This window comes from Anser brachyrhynchus (genome assembly GCF_964034855.1).
Source record: "Anser brachyrhynchus genome assembly, chromosome: 13".
In the NCBI taxonomy this organism is placed as follows: Eukaryota; Metazoa; Chordata; class Aves; order Anseriformes; family Anatidae; genus Anser; species Anser brachyrhynchus.
Genome location: NC_137708.1, coordinates 1,902,187 through 1,927,584, shown reverse-complemented (window position 1 = coordinate 1,927,584; position 25,398 = coordinate 1,902,187). Strand labels below are relative to the sequence as shown.

Sequence of the window (25,398 nt, the reverse complement as noted above, 5' to 3'; positions counted from 1 at the left end):
AGCGCTGGGCTACGCCGACAGGATTTGTTTGGCTAGGCACCATCCCCAGAGCTGGTTTCACAAGAACTGCTCGCCTGAATTATGACAGTTATTAACTTTCAAATGTCTGGAAAAATTGATGCCCTGTGTGGTAGAGGAGTCCCAGACACTTCCTCAACTACATCGCAACAGCTGGAGCAGATGACGATGAGAGCTTGGGTTTGTCTGGGTGTCACATGAGCTATCGCAGATTATCCGTGAGTAAAAAAACGAGTTTCTTCTGAATATAGAAGCGGTGTCCTCCAGCATGCAGAGCAGGACCGGGCCACCCCGACGGGTGTTTGTGTTGGTGTTGCTGGGGATACCCGGGTTTGGTGCTGATGACGTTGGCACAACCTTCCCCTATTGTTCTCCAGGGGTGACGTGGGTTAAGCTGAGCTTGTCGGCGTTTCAGTACCGGGCGGGCTTCCCACGGGGTCTCACTGCAGTGGGAGAGCGGAGCAGGGTCCTGCAGATATCCTGAGGAATAGCAGACCCGGGTGTTTGTACACACGCGAGCACAACACCATAGCTCCCGACCTGATCTCGAATATCGATCTCCCGCTCAGAGTCATCACATCAAAGCGGGGAATTAAATGCAGAAACGAAAGCTGCCTTGCTTTCTGAGTTTGCCAGCCTGGTAACAGCTCTGCTGGCAGCACCCTTCCCCTCACCACTCCTCCAAGCCGCAGAAAGCTGTAGGAGGGGGGATAAAGCGGCTGAAATCCCAAGAATTACAGCCCAGATCTGACCAGGACGGGGCCCTGCGTTCACCTGCGCGCTCGCAGGCGGCTGCAGCCGTGGGTTTGCAGTGGGGTACTGGGGAGAGGGCATTCACCAAAGCCACAGAAAGTCCCCGAAAAAAGGAATTCGACTTGTGATTAAATTACATACATTTTGATTTATATTTATTTTTGTATTTGATTTTAATAAGGATGAGTTGGCTTTTGCCCAGAGGCTCTCTGTAGTGATTTTTAATTTTTTTTACAGCTACTGTTTCTATGATATTTGGTTATTTTGCTTGTCAGGATGATAAAACAAAATTGTCAGCTGCGAGAGCATAAACTCTGTGAGAGTCACATGCTTTCTCAGCAGCTTGAAATTTCATAATATTAGCCCACCCCCGGAAAAGATAAAGCAAAACCCTCTGCTTCGCCGGGGCATGACCCGTTTCATCAGAGTGCTTCCCCCGCCTGTGCCCGCCCTGCAAAACCCTGGTACGGGGGGGGCACGGCGGGGGTGAGGTGAGGGCTCCGGGGCTGAGCTGTGCCCCTCTCCATCCCGCTGCTGCAGGGCTGGGAGGAGACGGACCCACCACGGGGAAGCTGTAGGCAGCTCCCCCAGTTAATCCCCCCCACCTTACTAATTGCTCCTGACAAGCGCTCACTTGCGGGGCTCCCCTCTGAACTCACCTCCATCTCCCTGACGTAACCAGAAGGTGCGCAGCAACCCCGATAAGCCAGCTCACAACGATTTGTGCAGTAGGAGACGGTTCCCAGCATTTTTCCATAACCTGTTTATTTTGTGTTACACCCTTGTTTGAGAGCTCTGGCCAGCTCTGTGCATTGATTAGCAGTGTTCTTTACACCTTTACTACACCACAGCATAACACTGCTACTTAGCTTATCGAATCGTAAAATTATATTTGACTTTAAAGGAACTTATTACATCCCATCAACGCAGAAGGTTCTTTTTCACTGCTGTTACTCATCCAGTACTTTGTCTTGATTAGATTTTAATGTCCCCTAATGACTTCTCCTCATTTCCTTGAGGCCCAGTCTAGATCTTCCTACTGGAAATAGCGTTTTTGCTTGTTAAGTGTCCCCTTGTTACTTGCCTTCATTTATCTGAAGTATCATTTATTCTTATTCTATGTTCTCCCTTTATTTTTAACTTTCTTTTTTTCTAGTTTTTTGTACTTACCACATACATGAAGATTTATAGGCTTACTCTTTGAGTCTCACCTATAACATAAGTAGGGCCAAATGTTTTGACCTTGTTACCTGGGATGAGATGCATAGGAAAATCAGGAAGGCTACATGGTGAATTTTTACCAGATTTTCCAGAAAAAAACAAGAACCAAAAGCATAATCATCTGCAAGAATGGATAAGGAACTTTCCTTTTCAACCTCAGGCCAAGATACACAAAGTTTTACTTTTCTCATACTTCCTACATTTCATAAATAATCTGACCAAAAGTCTTTCGAGACCTCCAGTTTCCTTCCAGACTGTTCCGATACCTTCCTTTCCTCATGACCCTGTCCCAAGACTTTGCTGGCCCTGTTTTATTGTTGGTGGTTCGTTTTTCAGCCTGTGCCGGTTGTTTTCTGTAGAAAACTAAATGCTGTCCAGATGGTGTGGGACCATCCAGTTCCTCACACCTGAGAAGAGATACGGAGTGTGAAGCACGTGACGACACAGAAAACCACATCCACATCCCCCAGCTTGCCACAAAAGAGGGTGGTGAGCTCTTGTCTGCGGTCTTTCAGTAAGAATTGTGTTCATGGGTTTGAAGCTGCACCCTATATGCATCCCGTATGTGATACTGTTTCGAACAGCCAGCCAAAGCACTGGCGCGGCACTGAGGTGCCCCTTGGAAGCACGCCTGGCCACAGGAGCTGCTCTGCCCTCGGCCCTCCCTCACGGAGGGAAACGGGAGCGAGCTGTGTCACTGGGAGTGACTGGTCTGCTCCTTGCCTTGCTTCACCCCAGAAATCCGAGTACCGATCTCAGGGCAATAAAAGAAACTCCCTCTGTGCGGCCCAAGGCCTTCCCTGCTGCCTGGCTGGGCGCTGGGTGCTCTTCCCCTCTGGGGCACAGCAGCACTATTTCCAGCACATATTTGATAATGTCTTTTGCTTTTCAACTGGTTTCTTCTGAGTGCAAGAAGGTAGCATTTGCTACACGTATACAGAGAGAGACCCAATGCACCCCCTCTGTCTGTTTCTTAGCGTGTACCACACGTGCTTCTCGCTCCACGCTCCATGAATTTACTTTGTTAACGTTTCTGTAGTAACGTGGCCGGGAATTGAGCTCTGCTTCACAGTAAATGAAACTGCACCCAAGTGATATTCACGTCCCACAGCAGCACTGCTGTGTGTTTCCGAGTGGTCCAAGGACACCTGCATTTTGAGTCACGCTGGAAACTAAGCCTGCTTCTCCTCCCAGGAAGGCACTGCTCTTCTAGTCTCTGTGTGTGGTGCTCGCCCCAATTCCGTGCTCCCCCGAGCGCCTGCCCTCTCTGCTCCGCTGGCCTTCGTTTTGGTATGGCCGGGCATCACGGCGCTGCTACACAGCCAGCAGCTACGTGTGGAGCCACCAGGCAGGGGAGGAGCTGGTACCAGCAACGGGCATCCCATCACCTGCCCTGGTACAGGCAAAGGGATGTGCCAAAATTCAGTTATCTTCAGGACTGGCAAGACTCGGGACACACTTGGGTGGTTCCTCTTCCGTCCCAGTCCCTTGCAGCACTGGCACCAGTGCATACTGGGCATCTGCAGACACTGGTGGGCTCCCACGGGGCAGGACATCCAGGAAGCCGACAGGAGGTTCTCGTGTGGACGTGTGGTTGCTGCTACTGTTCTGGAGTGTGTTCAACGCCATTTCCCAGAAATGTGTCCTCTGCTGTCCTTGAGTGCTAGGAGGACAAACGTGTTGCTCCTCCAGACTTCCTTTGGGAATCGGTTCCTCCGAAAACACTTGCGGTGCTTCCCTGTAATATGAATCCTACTTCAGATTTGCCTTGAGGGAAAAGGAAGTTATTTTCCAGTGACTGAGGCTACAGTAGAAGAAGATATTTGCAAATATGTTTGTAAGTTTGGCATTAGTTGTTTCCCAAGTCTACGTTGGTTTGAGGTTGAGATTTTCTGTTTGTTTTTCCTGATATCTGGGGGTTGTTTTGCTTTGTTTGCTTTTTAAAGAAAATTGTGTTTTGTTCAGGCTCATAAACCGGAATAGTGAATTATCATTGAGTAAAGAATGAAGATCCACTGCTACTGAAAATTCAGTTGTTAACTGAAAACATCCCTCGGGGTCTGGACACATTGCAAATGGCTGAGTTCATTAGAATGAGATTTCTGTTTCCTAACAGCAGCAAGAAATGGAAGATTTGCGCGGGTCCTGCTGGGCTTCAATTGAATTAGTCCTAAAAATGTGCCTGAAGATTTCCTATGCAAACATCAATATTTCCCCTCCAAAAATTGCTATTAAGAAGGCAGACAGCCTGCAGTGACAAAGGCTAGTCCTGTGGGATATGGGATAATAAGAAATCCTGTTTGCTGCCAACACCTGGCCCTGTCTCTGGCGACGTGCTGCCCTCCTGCCAGCACGGAAAGGCGGCGTCTGTCCTGGTGTGAGGAGGCGTCAGGCTGGGCAGCAGCCGGTTTCTCTAACCCCGTACCAACCACCCTCGTGGCAGGTCACGTACTGGTACAGGGAGCAACGTTGTCCCAGCCTTGTCCCATGTCCCATCAACTGCGTATTGACCCGCAGCGTGTCTTCTCCAACTTCTACACCTATGTGGCAAACATTAGCAGGGCAAAAGCTTGTTGTGTTGGTGGGAGGTAAACACAGGACCATCAGAAAAGCCCAAAGGGATATTTGGGGTTGCAAGAGTTTAGCACACATGTGGAGGCATGGCTGGGGAGCCCTGTGCTGGGCAGTGCTCTCTGACAGCTCCATCAAAGCAAGAAACCCCAACCCACTGCAGGCACCAGAACTAGGGCCACAATTTGTCCCCGTCCCGATCATTGTACGTTCAACCATCACCTGAAACCACCCTGCTGCTGCCGAAGGAAGCTGAAAAAAAAAAACAGCAAAATGAATTACCGGCACTGCCTTCGCTGTTTGCCAGGAATCTGCCTTCTCTGTATTAAAGATTGACATTGGTTATCTCTAGCTGGCATGGGGGAAAGTCGCTTGACAGTAAGAATAATTTATTATTCCTTTAATAAAAGATCTGAGGAGCTATTTAGAGTGTTATTCTTGCCTAAAAGAATGAAAGGAGGAAGCAATTCTGTGCGACTCCATGCAATTCCCATATTAGTAGATGTATTTTGCTTGGACAGATGACAGACATTAGTAAATTGTTTCCTAGTGAGACCACACAGATGGAAAAAATAACTTTGATAGAAAAACAGTTAATTAAGAGAGCAACCTAATTGCACAGTAGTTAAACTCACTGGCAACCCTAGAAATATTTTTGGGAAACTTGGTTGTCCTAAGGGAGTTACTTCGGCCTATTTAATACCCAGATTGCTTAAACAGTAAAAAAGTTGGCCATTTTCCCTCATTGTCAAGATTTCTTTGTGTTCCCATTTAACGTTTTTTATGTCAATAATATAATTATGGGTAGGCAGGTTTAACCTGGCAGCACACAGCCACCTGTGAGCATGCAGAGAGGGTAAATCCCAAGCCAGGAAATTCCTAACCGTGTCCATAGCCACCCTCTGCCCTCGTGTGTGCCCTCGCATCTTCCCACAAATACATTCACCCTTATTTTGGTAGAGAGTCACAAACTAGAAAGACATGAGACTCGTGATGCAGAAGCACATTTGTTTGACCAGAAATTCTCAGCGCTAGAAATGTTTTAATGCTGCACGCAAGGGACTCCAGCGGTGACACTGTCCTTGTTCCCCTGCCCCCTTCTGCATGCCAGAGACCTGGCTGGCCATGCCCACCCTGCACTCTGATGCTTGCCATCAAGCTTTTGAGCATCTCCTGTGTTTCTCTTCACTGGAGGGTTGCTTGGGGCTCAGAGGATCTTTCAGTCCCACCACAGACAGGCTGCCCAAAGCAATGCCCAGTGGATGAGCTGATAAATTCCCAGGAGCTGAGCGGGGCCCACATCCAGCTCTGGGGAACCTGCCAGAGACAGCACAGACGTCAGAGCGATGCAGGCAGAACCCCAAATCTGAACCCTCAAGTGACCATTTTCTACCCTATAAATATGAGCTGTAGGGTTGCTCCAGCTGTGTGTCGTTGGCTTTAGTCTGGATGCAGTTAGCAAAACAGCTGTCATGTATTGAAGGTTTCTAATCTGTTTCTACATCTCAGTGTTCTGCTTTGTATGAGGCAGATCACTCTGGTCTTTGACTTAGATTTGCATCGTGCCAGATGACCCAAGAAATCTGGTGGTGCCAAGGTGGTGCTTTCTGCTGCAGACCAGCTGTCCCCGACACTGCAGCTCATGCCAGGGCGCTGTAGCAGCGACGTTGCAGGTTCTTGCACGAGCCCTCACTGTTCCTTTGCTTCATGTCTGCAGCAGTGGTGCCGTAACTGAGAAAAGGCGTGGATGCAGCTTAAACACCTATTTTACAGCAACAGCTGTCACATCTCTTCTGCACCTGTGTAGCTATTGCCCAGGGTTGGTTTGCAGAAGTCGTAACAGACCTGAATGTAATTGTAATTAAAATAGGACTAGCTTCAGTACTGTAAAAATACACCTTGGTGAGCTTCAGACCTGAGCTGTGTCCTACAAAGCAGCTTCCTGGGTTGCACACAGGATGCTTTTCCTGCTGAGCCCTCCTGTTTAGTAGAAATACTGAGAAGATAAATGTAAATTGTTCGTTTCTGGCTGACAATGCTTACCACATCCTCTCGGGAGGGCCTGGCTGGAGGACCAGCCGGGTGCTGTGGCTGACCAGGCAGAGGCATTGTGGACAGGTTGCGGGGCCTGGGCAGCCCCGCTGCTGGGTGTACAGAATCCGAGAATGGGCAGGGGCCAGAACAGCCCAGTCCCTTTCCTGGGCTGCTGTTTTGCTTTCCCTATGAAAGGAAGCAGGAAAGGCTTGATTTGATTCCCGTGGAAATCCCTAATTCACAGCCTAGCTTACCTAGGTTCTTTTTGTGGCAAAGACAGAGTTTGGGGCAAATAGCTCGAGACAGGTAAGTACACTAATGGCACAGAAAGGCTGTGGTCGAAGTAGGGGAGGAAGGTAAGTCTGGACCGCGGGTCTCATCCTGCTCTATGGCTTCTCCCCTGTGCATCCACGTCTCAGCCAGCTGCCGTTCCTCCCTTCGGCTGTGCTGGCGCTCCTTGCTGCTGGGCCGTGCACGGGATCCCTCGGGTTACCCACAGAACTCACCTGGGATTACAAACACAGCCCACAAAGGTGAGTTTGGCTTCGGGAGTTACTTTATAGCCTTCCCGATGTCACCTCTCTGCAGCAGGGAGGAGACCAGAGCATCGCTACCCGGTGCTGGTGGAACCGGGCTTTGGGCGAGCTGGGGCAGCTGTAGCGGTTGTCATCGAGGGCATCAGAGAGGAAAACGGTTTTTATCTGCTCAGAGAAATTCTGGTCGTAAGATCAGAGAAAGCTGATATCGGGTTTTCCAGGGCTTGTCGCTCAGCAGATCATCAGCCTGTTGAAGCTGATAAGATGAAAGAACTGGAGAGAGTCCGGGGCATGGAGTAACGTATCTGTTACGCTGGGGAATTACCACAGGTTTCTTTTTTTTTAAGGCCACAGCAGTGGTTTTCAGAAGAAAATAACTTTCACTGCCAGCTGAAACTGGGTGGTATTACTGCCTGCCCTCAAACACAACCAGCATGAGCGGGAATCACCGCCGTGGCTGTCAACATGGGCTGCGCAGACGGCTTTTGTTTCATCGTGATTTGCTTTTTTCCTCCTCTTGAGGAGAGGACTGGGATGTGTGAAACATTTTGCATGGGAAGGCAGGTCCTGCATCTTGTTTCTGGGGTCCTCTTGATGTTGCCTTGGACCAAGAAACTTTAGGAAGGAAAAAAGGAAAATTTTAGGAGGAAAATAAAGGCTGACTTAGGACACTGCTGCTGCTGCAGCAGTCGGTGGGGTTGTGAAGATACAGAAGGGCCGAGAGCTGGTCCCTGCCAGGGAGACACAGCAGGTACTCGTGCTGATTTCTGTCCTGGCGTAGCCCTTTGGATTTGCTCTTTCCCAAATTCCCGATCTTCGCAGAACAAAGATAAAGCTTACATAATGATGGTCCTGTTCTAAGGAATCCTGTAGTGACTAAAAGGAAAAAACGTTGTGGGAAAAGTCTGAAGGAAAACATGCACAGCATAGAAATAACACGTGAGTACAGCTAAATAAATAATGGATCAGGCCAAGACTTCAGCCAAACCCAGTGCTCGTGGTTCCTGCAGTGAAAATCTGGGATATGGAAAATACTAGCTTGATGCTCTTTATTCTGTTCCAATAAAGAACTTTAGAGGCAAGAATGAGAAGCAGAAATCTCACTTGGAAGGCAGTGGAGGAACCTGACCGTGACAGTACAGAAATTGGTTATTAGGTTTAGCACTGGGCAGACACAAAATGCTTCAATTTCTGTGGAAGTTCACAACTGCATTATTTCCCTTGGGTCTGCTGCCCTTCAGGGAGGACTGGCATGTACAAAGTACGTGGTAAGTCTGCTTGAGTTGCATTTGTCCGAAACATGGTGGTGCACATTGGGAAAGGCCCTGGAAGAAGAGCTGAAAAGGTGGCTAGATAGAGGGAAGTCCTTCAGTTCCTTTGTAACCCATATTAAGAACAAGTATCTGAACAAATGTCCTTTAATAGCGATTTCTTGTCAGTCTCAGCATATAAATTAAAAAGAAGCATAGCTGATTTGTCTTGCAGCACTCAGAATGCCTAAAAAGGGCAATTTTCGTGATGTAGGATGATCTTCAGGGGAAGAAGTCACCAGAAATCTCAGATATGTGTGTACAGTTGTCTCAGAAGTCTGAGCTGTCTCAAGGAGAGGCTGGTGTTGGGGCTAACGCACAAACCACGGCCAGCTCAGCAATCGCTCCTCAGCCTGGCCCCACAAAGCCAACCAATATGGTTTCGGTGCACCTGCAGCCGCAGAGGTAAGCATGAACTACACCAGCACGGTTGTGTCTACCCGCGGGTAGCAAGGGTTGCAAAAATCCCTTCGGTCATTGATCATAACATCAGGGCATCCTAGTTTTGCAAATGCCGAATCTCCCCTGATACCTGCTGGGGCTCCGGAGACAGCAGGTCACTCGTCGGCGATGCTTTCCTCCCCACCCAGGGAGATCTGGCAGAGGAGCGCCTCAGGCTGCGAGCTGCAGAGACGCTGCGGTCGCCTTGGCATGCAAGAGCAGGGCTCCGGGAACGGGTGGCTGTGGGCTGTAAATCAGCCTGACGTGAGCAGGAGATGGCCCGAATGATCTGAACGTGCTGGTAAACAGGAAGGCAACGATCCTCCGCTGTAAACGTGGGTGACCGTGGGGCAGCCCCTTTGTGGGCACAGCATTAGGCCTTCTCGGGGGACGGGCAGAGGGGAGGGGTGCAAGCGACAAGCAGAAAAGTAGTGAGAGCCTGAGGCCATGCCTTAAAGTGCCAAGGTGTTGGACCACACTCTTAAAAGCAATTAAACAGCTGAAGGCATTTAGAGCAAACCAGAGGCATTTGATACTGGCCCAGCTCATTGACCCCAGCACCCCGAGGTTTGCAATGTGACTTAGAAATGCCCAGGCAAGGGAAAGAAAGAGGAAACGGGCAACACTCAGTGATAATTAACACCACTAAGAGCACTAAGAGAGAATAATTATTGGAAATGATGTCTGAGGTTAGGACTGGAAATAATAACAAATTTAAAAAAATAAAAAAGTGGTTACTTGAGAGTAAACATTTTAGTAACTTCTTGATAGAGGTCCCAGTTGAGTTCCAGTTCTCCAGAATTTAGGTAGAGACCATGAATATATATAACACGTGTCTGTGCTTAGCTGAATCTGGTGGGTGAAGTTTGCCAGCTCCAATTTTAAGGGAGAAATCTCTTTTCCCAGGGCTGCTTCTTCAGTGTACTTAAGGGAATTATCTTGGGAGAAAAATGATTCCAATAGTTTTGCTCTGACTCAGGCAGATAGCTTTATTCTCGAGAACTAGAGCAGCATTTCTGAGAGCTGTTTTTATTGCTTTTCAATATTCACAGTCTGCACTTGCCAAAGTATTCTGCCTTGTAAACTGAAGGAAAAGTAAATCCAGGACGGAGTAAACTCTGACATGGTGTCAGGAAACAACCCCCCAGTGAAGCTGCATCCTCAGCCCGCCTGCAGCGTGCGCAGGCTGTGGTTTTACTCCTGTGTCTGTACAGAGACATCCTGCTGGCTGCTCCAGTCCCGCACCCATGTCAGAAGCAACCAGTAGCGTTACTTCTTGCAAAACTTGATTTGACAGGCATAGCAATAGAAGTGATTTGTTTCCTGCGTGTGCTTCATTGCATCAAATACAGCGAAGCATGCTAATACGCTGCTCTCTGTCTCCAGTGTCATTTGTTAAAAATCATCTTCATTAGCCCATTAACTTTACTGACGTTCTTGGATGTTATTAAGGCAGTTTTTGGAGCAGTTCTTAATTTCTAATCACAAAGATTTTGTCTGTCCTTTGTCCTCTCTTGTCTGCCTGACAATGATTTTTGAATGTGAACAGAACTGCAATTGATAAATACATTAATTCTGTACAACCACGGGGAAAGAATACGAGAATGCAAAAGCTGAAAGTGCATTTCAAAATATTGACTATTACAACAAATAATGAAGAGAAAAAAAAAACCTGGTTTTTGGAAATATATTTCAACACTGGTTTGACAAGAAATGATTAGTCATAAATCGACAAGAGCCTGTGATTAAGCATTTTAACAACGGGATTAGATCAGTATGAATACAGTGATTAGCGGAAATATCCAGATACTAAAAATGTTGGTGAATGAAAAATAATATTGGTCTATACCAGCAAAGTCGTGTGAGGTTTGTAACTATTTCACCTCAGGGGCAAAGTGACTTGGTATCTAACGGGCTGAGCTGAGGTCCTCCACTCCAAAAGTACAGGTAAACCAAGCCAAAGAAGAGTCCTGGTGGTTCAGGCACGGCTGTGACGTTTTGCTTGCATGGTCTGTAGAGGATGAGTTGAGGATGTGTGCAGAGCCTACGCTCGGTTGGAAGAAGGACTCTCCTCGCTGCATCAGTGCAGACAGCAGGACGTCACGTTACAGTCAATGGGAAGCTGTCTGACGGTGTCTGTCCGGGTAGGGAGTCTGTCCGTGATGGGAAATTAATGTGTAGAAGATTCTCGATGGGCATTTTTTCAGGCTGCAGCTGTCGGTCCCAGGCCCAGGCGTGTGACAGCCAGGACTTGATGTGGCCGCCTCCGCTTTTTTGCTTTAGATAAGCCCTGGAGCTGAAAGGCATCATTTCGAGTGTTTTTCCTTTTTCCTTTCTGTGACTCCCGTTTACCCTGAAGGCTTGCATCGCACCGCTGTTATGTGCTTGTGCCCCACAGAGCACTCCCAGCACACCCACGGAGTGGTAGCAGCCCATCACTGCTGCACCGTGCGCCTGCCCAGCACCGATGTAAGAGATCGGTAAGATTTATTCATTGTGGGTGGGCATCAAAATGCACGTGGCTTTCCAGCTAATCTAGAGCAAATCCATGTTGATGAAAGCTGTGACTGCCCGTTGGCAGGGGCTCATTTTACCCCATGGTAAAATCACCTGGTTTTAAGTTGGAACGAGTGGAGAACAAGTCTTTTCACCAGGGACTTAGTTATTCATGGAGCTGAGCAAGGAGGGAGATCGGGAAAGGCAAAGCGTGATCCTCTTTAGTCCATTTATTTCCTTTTTTAGGGAGATTCTGAAATTACAAAAATATGGCTTGTATGATAGTTCACTTGGTAAAACTTTTAAACCAAATTTTAATCATTTTAAGACAGTGGCAAGGCACAAAGAAATTGAATTGTGGCAGAAGGAGTCACATCCTCCTCCGGTGAGGGTTTGGGTTTTTTGTTTGTTTTACTAACTAAAAATAAAAAAAGAAAAAAAGAAAAAAGAAAAAAAAGAAAAGAGCCCTGGCTTCTCAGCACATCAGATAAGAACACCACAAGGAGCATCGTGTTGTATAACTGAGGGGCTCAGGTCGCAGCCTGGGGAAGGCACGCACCAGGAGCTCGTGGCAGGGCTGAGCAGGGCTCATTGCCAGGGGACTGGGACCACGTCAGATTAAATCCACAAGGAGAGCATAAGGCAGACATACGGGAAGATCTGCAGCAGTGGGTAACAACCGGATCAGAGCAAAAGCAGATCCGTGTGGCGGTGTGTGGTGCACAGCTCATCTCTCTGACCAAGAACGTGAATTATTTTCAGCCAGTTCCACCAGTGACATCCAGGAAATGAGAAGAGGTAACTATTAAGGCCCAAACTGCTACTATTTCATAAAACTCCCCTGCGTTACCTTCCATGATAACTAATCAAATATCTGTTCTAGAAGCAGAAATACAGAAGTGTTGTAGATGGGCACCAGTAGCTGCAAGACCATCTTTTAATTAATTCCTGCAATATAGGTCCCTTTATCTGAATCTCAGATCAAAACAGCCTACATAACTATGTCATCATTTTTCAGAGGTTTTTCTATTTAATTTTTCCTTTTAAACAAGAAAAAAAGTTTGAGCACTTGAAAGTTCAAAGAACGGAAATTTCTAATATCGTTTCCCCTGGTGATTTTAACAAAATTACTTTGCATATCTGTTTATCTGTGCTCATCTTTCTCATGTTGGGTGTCTCAATTTCTGTTGACTTAAATTCTCAAAATGCAATCACATAGTCCTGCATTAGTTGCTAGAAGAGACAAAATGTTTATCTGTTGCTATGTTTCCATTAAATGCCCCTGTATATTTTGATTCATAGCTGATTGTTTCAGTCATTTTCTGTTTGGGTTGGCATTCGCTCCCCTGATAGCTTCATCGGTTGACAAAGCCCGTTGCACGTTTCCATCGGCAGGCCCGGAGGTGTGTGTTTGACCATCAGCACGGCTTGCAGCCTGCTTCTCCACTCCCTTGGACCTTGAGTGGGCTCGTGAAAGGCAGATTGGTTTGGACCGGTCGATATTTTTCCTAAGAAAAGCCTCTGCTGCAAGCCAACCAAAATCGAAGCCAGATGGCAGGGCCTAAAATGTTATTCAAATGTCAATAGATGAGCACGATCTCTGGTACTCTGCGGTAATTTACTTGACTTGTAATGTGTCATGGGTAATTATCTGGCCATCTCCAAATACGTAACAGCAGTGTATATCAATAGAAGTACTAGATAAATACAGTTTTCATTACGTGTGAAGTGCCTCTTATCAACGTTAAGATTTAATAATGCTCATAAATTTGCCTTTTGATTTATAGTTTTCAAAATTTGCAAGTGGTGCAAGCCCAAAAATATTCTTGGTGCCAAAAATTCATGTATTTTTATGATGTTTTTAACATTCCCTTTCCAAAAAGAGAAAGCCAACTTGCATATACTATTTCTGGCCTTTTGGATTACTTTCTAAAATAAGAGTAAAACAAAATTTCCCCATGAGATATGTTTTCCAGCGTACAGTTGAATTTCCCAGGGATCAGTCTGTTTTCTCACCTTTCTGAGCAAAACAATTCTGGTAGTTCATGTAACCTGAAAACTCTGCTATTGAAAAATGAACATCAGAGGATTCATGTTGCCTCAACATCGCAGGTGAGAAAAAGTATGATAAAAAATCTCTGACAGACTACTTTTATTCTTAAAAGTTTGCATGTCAAAAATATATATTTTCACAAAAAAAAAAGAAAAACAAAAAGATTAAGAAGCAATAAATCTAATGTTCCTACCTGAAACAAAACTAGCAAATCGAAGCACAACTTTCTGGCAGTTTGAAAGTAAATGCTAATTAAATTTACCTGGGCAGACTTCCACTAACCCAGACTACAAAGCCTAAATCACTGCTGACCTGCAGAGACTCTGACACCCAGCTCCCCACTATGGGACAGTAAGTGCACCTTAGATCTGTTCCATTCTCGAGAGAAAAATAAATAAAATTAAATGATAGAATATTATTTGGGGCAGATTTGTGTATAATTCAAATTTTGCATTAGTTCTGGCAAAGCCAAGAGAATTAAAATAATTTCCCAGCTCCTGACAAGCCAACGGAAACACGTTCTGCTGCTTTTGCACGAAACCATCAGTCACAAATGAGCGCTGAATAGTCCTCGTTTCTTGAGTGGTATGTCTGCAGGGTGACTTGTGGAATGATGGAGACACTGCTTAGAGAAAACTATCTCCCCTAAAGCACTCACTTGCTGCATGTGCAAAACAGGAAGAGGAAGTAGCAATTGGCTCTGCCAGGACAGCCTCTCTTGAAAGCATGGCTATTCTTTTTATTACAGGTTGACAAGTTGGAACCATTAAAAAAAAAAAAAAAAAAAAACAGACACAAAACGCAACAAACAAAAAGGAAACCCTCTTTTTCAAATATGCAGTCCAAGAGTCTTTGTGACTCCTTTAACTCCCCACCTTGTCGAGGTGGTTAACCACACGAAGGGCTTGGGGCACTACCTGCGAGATGCCGTCACCTGCCATCAAAGGCGGCGAGACTCAGAGGTGTTTGGCACAGACAAAGCCTTCTGGTTTGCATTTTGAATGGAAACCATGTGAACCCTGTCGTCTTCAATGAAGCAGAAATAGCCTTCTTCCCTGGCTTCCCCTTCTGCCGTTCCTCCGAGCGGCCAGTCATCCCCATCCCTGCCTCCTCCTGAGAAGAGCTTCGTGTGTGCGAAGTAGTAACACAATTCTCCAAATATTTAGGCTAACAATGATGGGATTCTCTGAATGCTGTCCTTGCGGTTATTGCTGACCGTAATTTATTTTATTTGTCTCCGGAAAGCCCGTGAGGATCTTGGAGCAAGTGCATTATTCCAGAAAAATATTAACTGGAAGCAGTGCTGAAGTCATCCTATTGTCTTGGCCAGCTTTGCCTACTCTCAGCCCTCGTTCTATGAATGAGTGGTTTAACAGGCTATATTTGCAATAGGATACCATCAACAGCTTCACGATCTGAGTCACATCCTATAGGGTCTAGCCACAGTAAGAGATGGTCCCCAGGAGAAACAAGTCCAAAGCGGAGCGGAGCTTGCTGCCCTCTGTGCAAGATTCAAAGAGAAGTCACTGCTTTTGGAAAGTCCCATGAGAGGAAAGAAGCCGCTAAAAAGATTTTTGCTTTGTCACAAAATACCGTCTCTCTGATTTCTCCTTCTTAAATAGCCGGTGTGAAAGCAGTTTCCAAAGCTAAGGAGCTTTCCAAGCAGGCTGCAAAGTATTTATTATGTGACACTTAGGTCAAATAATCAAGGGCTGAGCGTCTTCGTCGCGATGCTGGGAAGGAGTCCGGTGCCTGCCCAGAGCTGGGAGCACTCAGAGTCCAAGACGAGGAGGTGAGGCAGGGACAGTCCATGCTAAGTGCTGGCTCACCTTGACCCCGAGGTGTGACCGGGCTTCTCCCGCATCGGGATGTTCTCAGGACAGATGCACAAAGCCCGTACCCTTCAGTCGCGCCTGATCCCACAGCCCTGTGAAGATGGACTGTTTAAATTTCTGTTGTTGTTAATTAATAGTCATCGTTATATCAGTAAAAATCTTTCCCACAGGCGAAATTTGTCATATCTAGGCAAGTCCTTTGGGTGAAATACTGACAGAGCTGATTCCCCAGACGCAGCCACCACTTGCACAGAGACCTGCTGACTCTAGAGGAAACGCGAGCACTTAGCATCACCAGGGCTGCTGGGAATGCCTGCAGCACCACTCGGCTCTCCGAAATGCTCCGAGGCCAGAATTCATATTGTCACTTAGTTGGATCAAATGTCCACCGACTTTGAAGGAGAGCTAAGAAATCACCTTATGCCACGTTAGCAGTGAAATGACAGGTTACAGCTACCTTTGTTCATCCCGACTCCTGCAGCGCCACCCTCCTTCTCTCGCTGACCTCCGTCCCTCTCCCAAAATGCCCTACAACTCTCCTCCCTCCTCTCTATCTCCAACCTTCCAGTTCTTGAAAGGAAGGGACAAAAAAGAAAAGGAGAGCAAAGAGGAAAAGAAAAAAAAAAAAAAAAGAGAAGAGATAACAAAAAACTGAGTAGTAAAAAGCAGAAGGAATAGCAAAAAGAAGTAGCAAAAAAAGGAGAAGGAATGGCAGAGCGAAGTAATACCAAAATAGGCACCACAACCAAAGCAAGCTACAGATGTGGCTTCGCAGCAGGAGACGGCAGGCAACGGGTCGCCTCGTCTTGGAGGCTCTGGGACCTCCATCCTCAGATGTGTGCAAAACCAGGTGGGACACAGCCCCGAGCAAGCTGGCCTGACACAGCTAGAGCAGAAAGCTGGACTGGAGAGCTCCCAGGATCCCCTCCAACCTGAGTTATCTCGTGGTCCCCTGGTTTGGCTGTTTCTAACATGCTGCCAAGTGGCTCTTGCAGGACGGGCAGGCTTTCCAGTGCCCGAGGAAGGCAGGGAAGGCTTTGGGGGGGAGGCAGCTGCGAGGCGAGCCTCCTGCCCACCCCCGTCGGTGCGGTGCGGACGAGGAGTGCCTTCCCGCGGTGCCCTGGCCTGTCCTGGGCGTGCACAGCCAGAGGTGCCAAGGGCCCACAACAAACATGCAAATCTCTGATTCAACAGCAGGAAATCCCTCTGGGACGTGTCAGGGTGGAAGAGACACAAGCAGAAAAACGGGAAGGAGACGTGGCATTGCAGCTGGGGGGAAGTGGGCACAGCTGCAGGGCTTGGTGCTGCACAGTGTCCAGGCAGGGACGGGCCTCGAATTCCAGCACCAGATGGACGAGGGCTTTGCCTTTGTCATCAGCCCATCTGCAAGCTTGTGCTTTTGCTATGTGAAGTAAAACAGTGAAGAACGGAGAATACGAGCATGGTGAACAGCAGCGTGCAGTGACTGCAGTGGCACTGAAACGCCCAGGTACAAAACCGAAACTTGCCGTAGCCGCCTGCAGCTCGCAAGAGGCAAGGAGCTGGCAGAAAGCTGGGAGCAGTGCTGGCACCGAGCTTCAGCAGGGGCTGGCGCTGACCCACGCGTGGGGACGGCGGGGGCTGCAGGTCCCTGTTCAGCCCCAGCTCACCTTCCTCCCCGTCCTCCCCATCTTCCCCGTCCTCCCCATCTTCCCCGTCCCGTTGCGCTGCGCCCAAATGCCCCCCGTGCCAGGCTCGCAGCAAGCCCTACAGCAGCGATGTTTCCTTCCTACACCAAGCACAGCTAAATTACAGCATGGGAAGCATTTCGAGCAGGGAAGGGCAGGAACCATCCTGGGGACCCCAGCGAGGGGACACGCAGAGGCAGGGAGGGGTTCCCCTTGTGCGACCCCCGTGGAGGTGCCATGGGAACAGGAGGACCTGGAGGGATGCGATTTCTGAGAGCAGAGGGGCAGCTTTTATGGGATTGCTTGGTCTTGGTCAGGTTTTTTGTTTTTTTTTTTTTTACGCCTGTGGCTTTCGAAGCGAATCCTTAATTCCGGGGAAGTAATTTACCGAACGTCTCATTTCCCACGAGAAGCTGAAGCTCACTGCTGAACCGGTGACATTAATACCAGCGGACCTTTGGGATCGGCTGGATGAAAACCACCCTCCCGGGTCCCAGATGGGTTTCGGAGCCGTTCCTGGGCCCCGGGGGGGGGGGGGCGGTGGGGAGCGGGGCCGGCTCCTCCCCGGGGCGGGGGGCGGGGGGGGGACGGGGACGGGCTCGCCCCGCTTGAAGGGCGGCCGCTGGGCAGCGCGGGGCGGCGCGGAGCCGAGCGGAGCCGGGCGGCGGTGAGCGGGGCTGGGGGGGCTCCCGGGGGGCGAGGGGCTCCCGGGGGCTGCCTGCACCGCAGTTAAACCGGGGGGGGCCGAGGGCCGGTGGGGAGGGATGGGGGCGGCGGGGGACGGGGGGCTGCTTCGGGAGGTGCCCCCCGTGCGGGGCTGGGGTCGTTTTGGGGGGGGGGGGGTCGCTCGTTGGGTTGCTGCAGCCCCCCCGCCTCTGTGCGGGAGGGAGATGTTTGTCGGGAAATAGCGGCGTGGAGGTGAGCGGCTCGGCGACCTGCTGCTGTGTTAAAGTGGTAAAGGGATGTTTGTCTGCACAGCGAGGTGCAGACCCGACCCGAAGGCTCAGCGCGGGGTGCTTTTTGGCTTTAGGTGTACCCCTGGGTGGGGAGCTGTCCGCTGCTTTAGCAGGCCACGGCAGTGCTGCAGTCGTTAACTTTAAGTCTGGTCATGAAGATGTTCCAAACCGTGTTTAGGAAGGTGACCCGCAGCAGGGCTCGGCTGGCCGGGGGGCGACACCTCGCATGGCTGCTGGCTCTCTGCAGCTGCCTTGAGCAGCGGCTTCTGCGAGACTCAAGTGTAGTCCCCGGAGGAAGTAAAAGTTCATAAAGCAGCTCCGCACCGCTGAAGGAGTGATCACAGATGTGGCAAAGGAGATTATATAAGACAGTTCATCCAAGGAGCAGATGACGGCTGAGATCTCCTGATTATCTCTCAGGCAGCGGGGCTGTGCCGGCAGCCCCAGGGGCAGCTGCTGCGAGCCCAAACTTCTGCAGGCATCAGCACTGGTGCTGTCCCGGCAGGCAGGGGGGACCTGACCCTAAAGGTGCCCTGGGGAGACCCAGGTCCTTCGCTGTCCGGACCCCCCAGTGCTCCTCTGCGTATCCTAGCAGGGCTGTCCCCCTTCCCTGAGCTTTGTGTGACACTTGCAGGGATGGGAAACAGCTGAGCTTGTCCACTGCGTTGTCCACGCAGCCTGCTTTGTCCCACTTTCTGCTCATTCTTCATAATAATCTTAACTGCACGGAGACGCTGTCAGATGAAAAACCTGTAAAGTGCAAAAGAGATCATCCCAGCCTCTTAATCTCAAATATCTTGAATAGTTTCTTATGTCTGAGAAAGAGATGATATGTGATGCCTCGGTAAGTGCAGAGATTTTATCTGTATAGGTTTTCATGAGCTAATTGAGGCTAATGTGTTCCTGCAGCGCACAGCACAGCAGGGTTTTGCTCGGTGGGTCTGCTTGCTAGACATTAAAGCAGGGTAAGGGTAGTGGCAGTAAGAGCTTGAATGATGTCCAGATGATCCTGGCAGATGAAAACATGCAATAGGGATCGTGCAGCTTTTTTTCAGAGAATAAACTACCTGCCACTCCCAAGCAATTGGTTAAAATTACACGAATGTTACCACAAACTTAATTTCAGCCCTATCTTGGAGATTTTAAAAAATGATTGGAGTGATGCTCTCGTCATAACCTGAGCCTCAAGCCTTCCAGGCGAGGGAGGATGGCAGAGGTCCGGGCTGAGATCTGAATCCTGCCACCACCACACTGGGCTGTGAGATCCCGGGAGGAGAGGCTGCAAACTCAGGTTAACAGGTCCTTTGCAATGAGCAATGCCAGATAAACTTCGTTTATGCAGTCTAAGGTGAACTGTGAATGATGAGGTGTAATGATCTGTGACTTCTGACTGCACTGAGCCTTGGCTGCCTCTCCTACCCAAAGACCTTTGTGCAGCTGCATGGTCTCTTGCTTGTGGCCCCATAAGTGTCCACGAACAGACCAAGAGGAAAAAAAATGTGCTCTCTTGTGCCAGATTTTGCTTCCGCTCCCACCTCTGCAAACTCGCTGGCATCTTTTGAGCTTGAATGTGTTTTGCATGTTGCAGATAATCAGAGGATTGTTTTAAAAGCGTCATCTCCCAAATAGCTGAGACCTGGCTGAAAGCTGAAAGCCTCGAGCACCCCGGAGTGGTTCTGAATTCCCAGTGTACCCCAGAGAGAGGGGGAGAGGCTGAGGGCATCCATCTGCACTAATGCTGCCTGGCTATTTTCAGGGGTAAAAATACGTACCGCTGAAAATCGGTTTTGAGCCTAGTGTGGGTTCTCGTTTGAACATAGCGTGGGTTCTTGTAAGCGATCTTGTCCCAGCTGTTGTCTTCATTGTTTTTCTTCAAGTCACAGTATTTCTGTCGGCAGGTGTCTTGCAGTGCTAATCACTGGGGTTTTAGATGTCTCCAGCTGAAAGAGAGGTTGTGTGTCTGAGACTTCAGAAATTGAAAAGGAATGGGAAAATGATGCAGGGGTAAAACACCTCTTGCTCCCTCTTGCTGTACTTCAGGACACCCCGAGTTAAGAACATCCTGTCTCACTGCGCAAACCCAAAGAAAAAAAAAAAAAAAGGCAAACCCAAGAAGAATCCCAAGGGTACTGATGTCTGCAGACCAAGCAGGCTGTCCTGCCGTCGGAAGCAAGGAGCCTTGCCCCAGCCCCCTGCTCTGCACGCCAGTGAGCCCTGGTGTGTCCTGGCTGCCAGTGATCCTCTGCGTTCATCAGATATAACAGGCGATGTCTTTCCCAGAGCCAATAACTACACTTATTTATTACCGTAGCAAGTTTTAAAAATAGTGCTACCTGTGAGCAGAGGAGAGCAATGCATAATGTGGGGAGCTGACAAGCATCTCTTATCAGAGAGTGCCGTGGCCACCTTTGTTGCCCCTTTCTGCTGTTTTTCTGCTGCTTTAGTTTGCAGGCAGTTGGAACCTCCCGGTATTTTGGTGGAAGGAGGATGCAGCCAGTACTGAGGACGTATGAAAATGTGACCCCCACCTTTATGCCACCAGCTGTAGGTGCCAGCTGTGGAGCAGCGGCTGTGCTGGATCCTTATAATTATGTGTAACTAATTGCGTAACATTGGTCTGTACAGAGCCATGTCCATTCCTAGCTGTTCTGTCCTTTAAGAGAGAGATGATAGGTTTTTTCTCCTATTTAATATTGATATTTTATTTTTGTGTGCTGCTCTAACATAGCTGACTCCAACTGTAATACAGCTAACTCTAATGTAATGATAAGTAACTCATTTTTTTCATCTGTAGGCCTGAAATTCATCGCCAGCCAACCAGTGCCTCCCCCCGAAAAGATGACCGCCCTCTTTGACAACTTGTCGTGCCATCACTCCATTGACGACTTCCGAAACCGCGTGTACTCCACGCTGTACTCCATGATCAGCATCATGGGCTTCGTCGGCAACGGCGTAGTGCTGTACGTCCTCATAAGGACGTACCGGCAGAAGACAGCCTTCCAGGTGTACATGCTTAACCTCGCCGTGTCCGACTTCCTCTGCGTGTGCACCCTGCCCCTGCGCGTGGTCTACTACGTCCACAAGGGGAACTGGTTCTTCAGTGACTTCCTCTGCAGGGTCAGTTCCTACGCCTTGTATGTCAACCTGTACTGCAGCATTTTCTTCATGACTGCAATGAGCTTCTTCCGCTGCATAGCCATCGTTTTTCCAGTCCAGAACATCAATTTGGTCACGGAGAAAAAGGCGAAATTTGTGTGCGTCGGCATCTGGATTTTTGTTACCCTGACAAGCGCTCCTTTTCTGCAAAATGGGACCTATCAACATGGCAACAAGACCAAGTGCTTCGAACCCCCAGAAGACTCTCAGAAGACAAAGCTGGTTGTGATCCTGGATTTTATTGCCCTATTTTTGGGTTTCATTTTTCCCTTTATTGTCATAACCATCTGCTACACCATGATCATAAGGACCCTACTGAAAAATTCCTTGAAGAAGAACCAGGCCAACCGCAAGAAGGCCATCTGGATGATCATCATCGTCACTGCCACCTTCCTGATCAGCTTCACCCCGTACCACATCCTGCGGACCGTGCACCTCCACGTGCTGCGGCTGAAGAGCGCCAGCTGCGAGGACACCGTGTACCTCCAGAAGTCGGTGGTGGTGACGCTCCCCTTGGCCGCTTCCAACTGCTGCTTCGACCCACTTCTCTACTTCTTCTCGGGGGGCAACTTTCGGAAGAGGCTGACCACGTTCAGGAAGGCTTCTTCCTCCAGCATTACGCAAGCGTTCAGGAAAAAGTTCTCCATAAAAGAGAAGGATGATGAACCCTTCGGGGAAAGCCAAAGGGAAAATGGGAACGCCTCCGTGGCCACTTCGTAGAAGGGCGATGCCTTCGGGTAAGATCTCGGATGGGCAATGGTGATCTCAAAACTGTTCCAGGAGACACGAGCAAGGCCCACAAGCCTTTCTGACGATTATATTTGTAATAATAACGGTGGACAGTCTCAGATTTATGCTGTTCAGGTGCAGTGTGGTGGAGCTGACAGCCCCTTCGCCGCTGCTCGGGTGCACACAGCCACCTCACATGGAGGAGGCACCGGCCAGCAGCAGCAAACTGTTGATCCCGATGATAAGTTCATGTAAACACGCTCTTCAAAGCCTGTATCGTGTTTGGGAATTCGCTTCGTTTCACAAGTCTGCAAAGAGCGCTAATTCTCCGAGTCAGTGGGAAATGTAAACACAACATTTGCTGGACGCCGCACACGGGAGCTGCTGACACATGAGGAGGGCAGAGTTTTCATTGAATCTTAAAACAGATGCTAAATTATTTACACAGCAGAGGTCAAGATAATTCCTGCCCTGCTCCCAGCTGCTTTGGCTTCGGACTTTGGGTTTCAAAGCGAAGTACATGAGTGAGGCCTGCAGGATGGGTGCCTGGGTCCGTGAGCCCAGCAGTCCCACCCGGACAAGCAGCAACCCCGGCATGCTCTGGTTTGCAGCAGATCTGCAAGGGGGTTGAGCAGCGGGGCGTGCAGCCGAGCTCCTCGGCAAAATTGGCTGTAATGTTAGGATACATCTCCTGTGCCTCGGCTGTGCCTCGCTGCTGCTGAGCGGCGGCTGTTTCTGCAAGGCAAGGGTGGCTCCAGTGAAGGCAGCCAAGGCAGCACGTTTCAGTGTTCCTGCACCTCCTTTGGCTCTGTCTGGTAGGGAGCATCCTCTGAATCCCTAGGAAAATGTTTTTTTGTGGGGTGCAGCTTTAAAATTCTGGTAGCTTAACACGCATTTGAAATTTATTTCGCTGGGACTGGTCCTGTAAGTGATGGCTGCAGAATGCAGGTTATCACTCCAATTCTTCAGGAGTTTTACCCAAAAATAGCCTATTACTATTTTTTTTTTTTGCCTTTCAAGAGTATTGACTAAGATTAAAAAAAAAAAAAAAGGTAGAAATCATATTTAAAAATAGCCAAATATGACTGAAAGGTGGTCCCATTCGGGGTGTTCCTCTTGCTGACACCTTGCAGCAGAGATGCAACCCAAGGCACTTGGAAGGATCTGAGGAGACGTGGACATGAAGAACCTGAGTGCCAGGTGTCAGTCAGGAGCCCAGATGAGACTTAATACGGTGTCAGTTTGATTATGGCGTGATGAAAAAACAGATAGGAGACGGTTTCATTTGTAAAGAGGAACTTCCAAATCCTGTCCATAAGCAAACATTCCTGTGGTTTTCCAGTAAATCCACTGTAAACGAAGCAGTTCTGCCTTTCTTTTAGTGAAGCAAAGTTCAGCCCAGGATGCGTGATACATGAGGACAGAAATAGTGTCCTAATCCTACCACAATTCTGTAGCTGGAAGACATGGCCCATAACATATAAGAAATATGTTTTAGTGTTGTGGCATTTATGAAGTTCCTTGATGTCTTAAGTAAAGCAAATTGTTGAAACACTGTAAAATAAGAGTGAGCAGAAGGGTTTGGACTGGGAAGGGGGGGGTCTGCTTGAGAGAGATTTTTGTTACACCTACAGAGAGGAGTAAGCGTTTGCCCTGCACACCGCAGTCTGCATGTCCTTGGGTCTGCAAAAGGCGTTTGAAAAAGGAAATTCACCCGCAGAGCAATTCGTGGATGGGAAGTTTCAACAAGACCAGAACCATCTTCAGAAAATGTTCAAGATCTACAAAATGTGAAACTGTTCGTGTGGAGGAGCTACAGCTCCCCCGAGCCCCACTGGAGGGCACAGCTCCCAGTGCACTGACGGAACCACATTCTGCTGGGGGAGACCCGCATCCGCAAACACTTCTGTTTTAAGGGCAGCACCGAGAACGATAGCTGGGTCCCAAATCACTGAAGGCATTGTGTAACTGTGAACAGAAATCACCGTGATAAACTGAGTTTGGAAATACGTAGAAATAACATGTACCTTCACCAATTTTAAAATATTGTGTACAGTAAAGCTATATATATATATGTTGCAAAGCATTTTTATTGTGCCAGAGATCTTTTTTTTTTTCATTGTTTTTATTTTTTTATGAGACAATGGGTATGGCCAGAGAAATGGCAGTGTGTTTGTTTTTTGTATAATAGGAAAGACTGTATTTTAAAGAGGACTGCTGAAAATTAAATGGAAACGTTGCAAGTTAAACTTGAAGAACTTCTGTTTTCCGTGTCTTGTTTTAAACCCGCTGCATGCAGATCCTTCTCCCCTACGGAAGGTTTCTATCTGTTCACAGCACTAGAGAGCAATATTCCCACAATAATCATTTGTAATGATGTAATAAAACCGTAGCGGCACAGAAGCTGGTGGAGCAGTGCCCGGAGCCTGCTGAGAAGCTGGGGGCTCATGGCCCCGGCCACTGGGGTGCGGGAACCGCTGGAGGGAAGCGAAGCTTTGCTGAGGGCGGTGTAGCTGGGAGCCTGGCACGTTTCTCTCGCTGGTTCCTGCACGGAAAAGCCCAGCGAGAAGGATGTTTTCTATTTAGGATTTCCACTGTACGTGCCGGCTCTGCCAGCTCGTCCCGTTAAGGGGGGAGCTTTGCCAACCCACGCAGAAAGCGGGCTTTGCTCTGGGAGAGATGCGTGGCCGCTGTCCTCCGCTGCCCATCGCACAGGCACCAGGAGTGGAACTGGGAAGAGCGGCTGGAGCTGAGCCGTCCCGCTCCGGCGTCCAGGTCAGAAATGCCTGCGAAGGGAAAGTGCGGTGGTGAGCTTCTTGCTTGAAACTGGACTTTTTTTCTGTTGCATATGCTGCAATTCATGGTGCAATAGTGGCACCTAGTGCTTCGTCATCCCTGGAGCTGCTGCCTGTTGCCTCATGCGGTTTCTCTTTTGGTTCTGACACGCAAGCCAGCTCCTCACCTGTAAGGCTGCCTCTGTTCCTGTTTTCCTCTGGTGTTAATCATGTTCAGTTCCCCCATTCCCACCCATTCCCACATTTTATTGAATAATCCTGGGGTTTTCCCTCTCCACCTTCGTCCTGTTTTTCTTTAGCTTCCTGGAGGGATGCTCGGGCAGGGCAGGCTCGGGGTGGGACGTTGCCTGCAGGAAGAGAAATAACTGCCTTTAACACAGGGATGGGAGCATTTTGCATCCGTGCACTATGGAGCCGCACAATGCCAAGTCTTTTCATGGCCACCAGTCCCCGTGGCATGGGCACTCCAACCTTGGCATTCGGCAGTAAATTGCCCTTGCCTACCTCTTAGCAAAGGGAATGGTCCAGCCTTTCCCTGGCGCACTGACCTTTCCGTGGCTGATCTGGCAAGCAGCAGTAATCCCCGAGCTAACACAAGGCTCAGCAGGTGCATTAGGCACCTGTGTTGGTACGCGTCATGCTGTACCATTTCTGTTTGCTCCAAGATGGAAAAAGAACTGGAGCATCGTACAGACTCCCGGCCAGCTGCCTTGTCATTTCTGGTTGCGACTTGCTGGGGACACGTTGCCAGCCCTAAGCACTCAGAAACCTTGGCTCAAGCCTTGCAAACCCCAGCTGCCTTAATACTGTTTTGGCTCGCTTTTTGT

The 25,398-nt window shown here is 48.8% G+C and overlaps 1 protein-coding gene and 2 long non-coding RNA genes across 17 annotated transcripts in view; 1 reads left to right on the top strand and 2 right to left on the bottom strand.

Moving 5' to 3' along the window:
- Positions 1-24,031, top strand: part of CYSLTR1 (cysteinyl leukotriene receptor 1) — a 99,371-nt gene extending 75,340 nt beyond the window's left edge. For 6 of the 15 annotated variants that reach the window (XM_080554312.1, XM_080554314.1, XM_080554313.1 and 3 more), the window contains one exon: positions 20,686-24,031. In XM_080554312.1, the coding sequence (XP_080410438.1) occupies positions 20,686-21,767 (1,082 nt within the window). In that variant the 3' untranslated portion in view covers positions 21,768-24,031. Of the gene's footprint in view, positions 1-107; positions 237-1,927; positions 8,849-16,656; positions 16,758-16,779; positions 17,248-17,317; positions 17,426-17,530; positions 17,603-19,990; positions 20,109-20,685 lie in introns of those variants that run through there. The other 9 variants (XM_080554308.1, XM_080554301.1, XM_080554310.1 and 6 more) reach the window with 7 other exon arrangements.
- Positions 10,560-16,124, bottom strand: LOC308177313. The gene is made up of 2 exons (XR_013939007.1): positions 16,009-16,124; positions 10,560-15,360 (listed from the first exon to the last, which is right to left on the bottom strand). It is a non-coding gene; the product is annotated as an uncharacterized lncRNA (long non-coding RNA).
- Positions 22,841-25,398, bottom strand: LOC308177314. Its single transcript, XR_013939008.1, has 2 exons — positions 25,120-25,398; positions 22,841-24,918 (listed from the first exon to the last, which is right to left on the bottom strand). It is a non-coding gene; the product is annotated as an uncharacterized lncRNA (long non-coding RNA).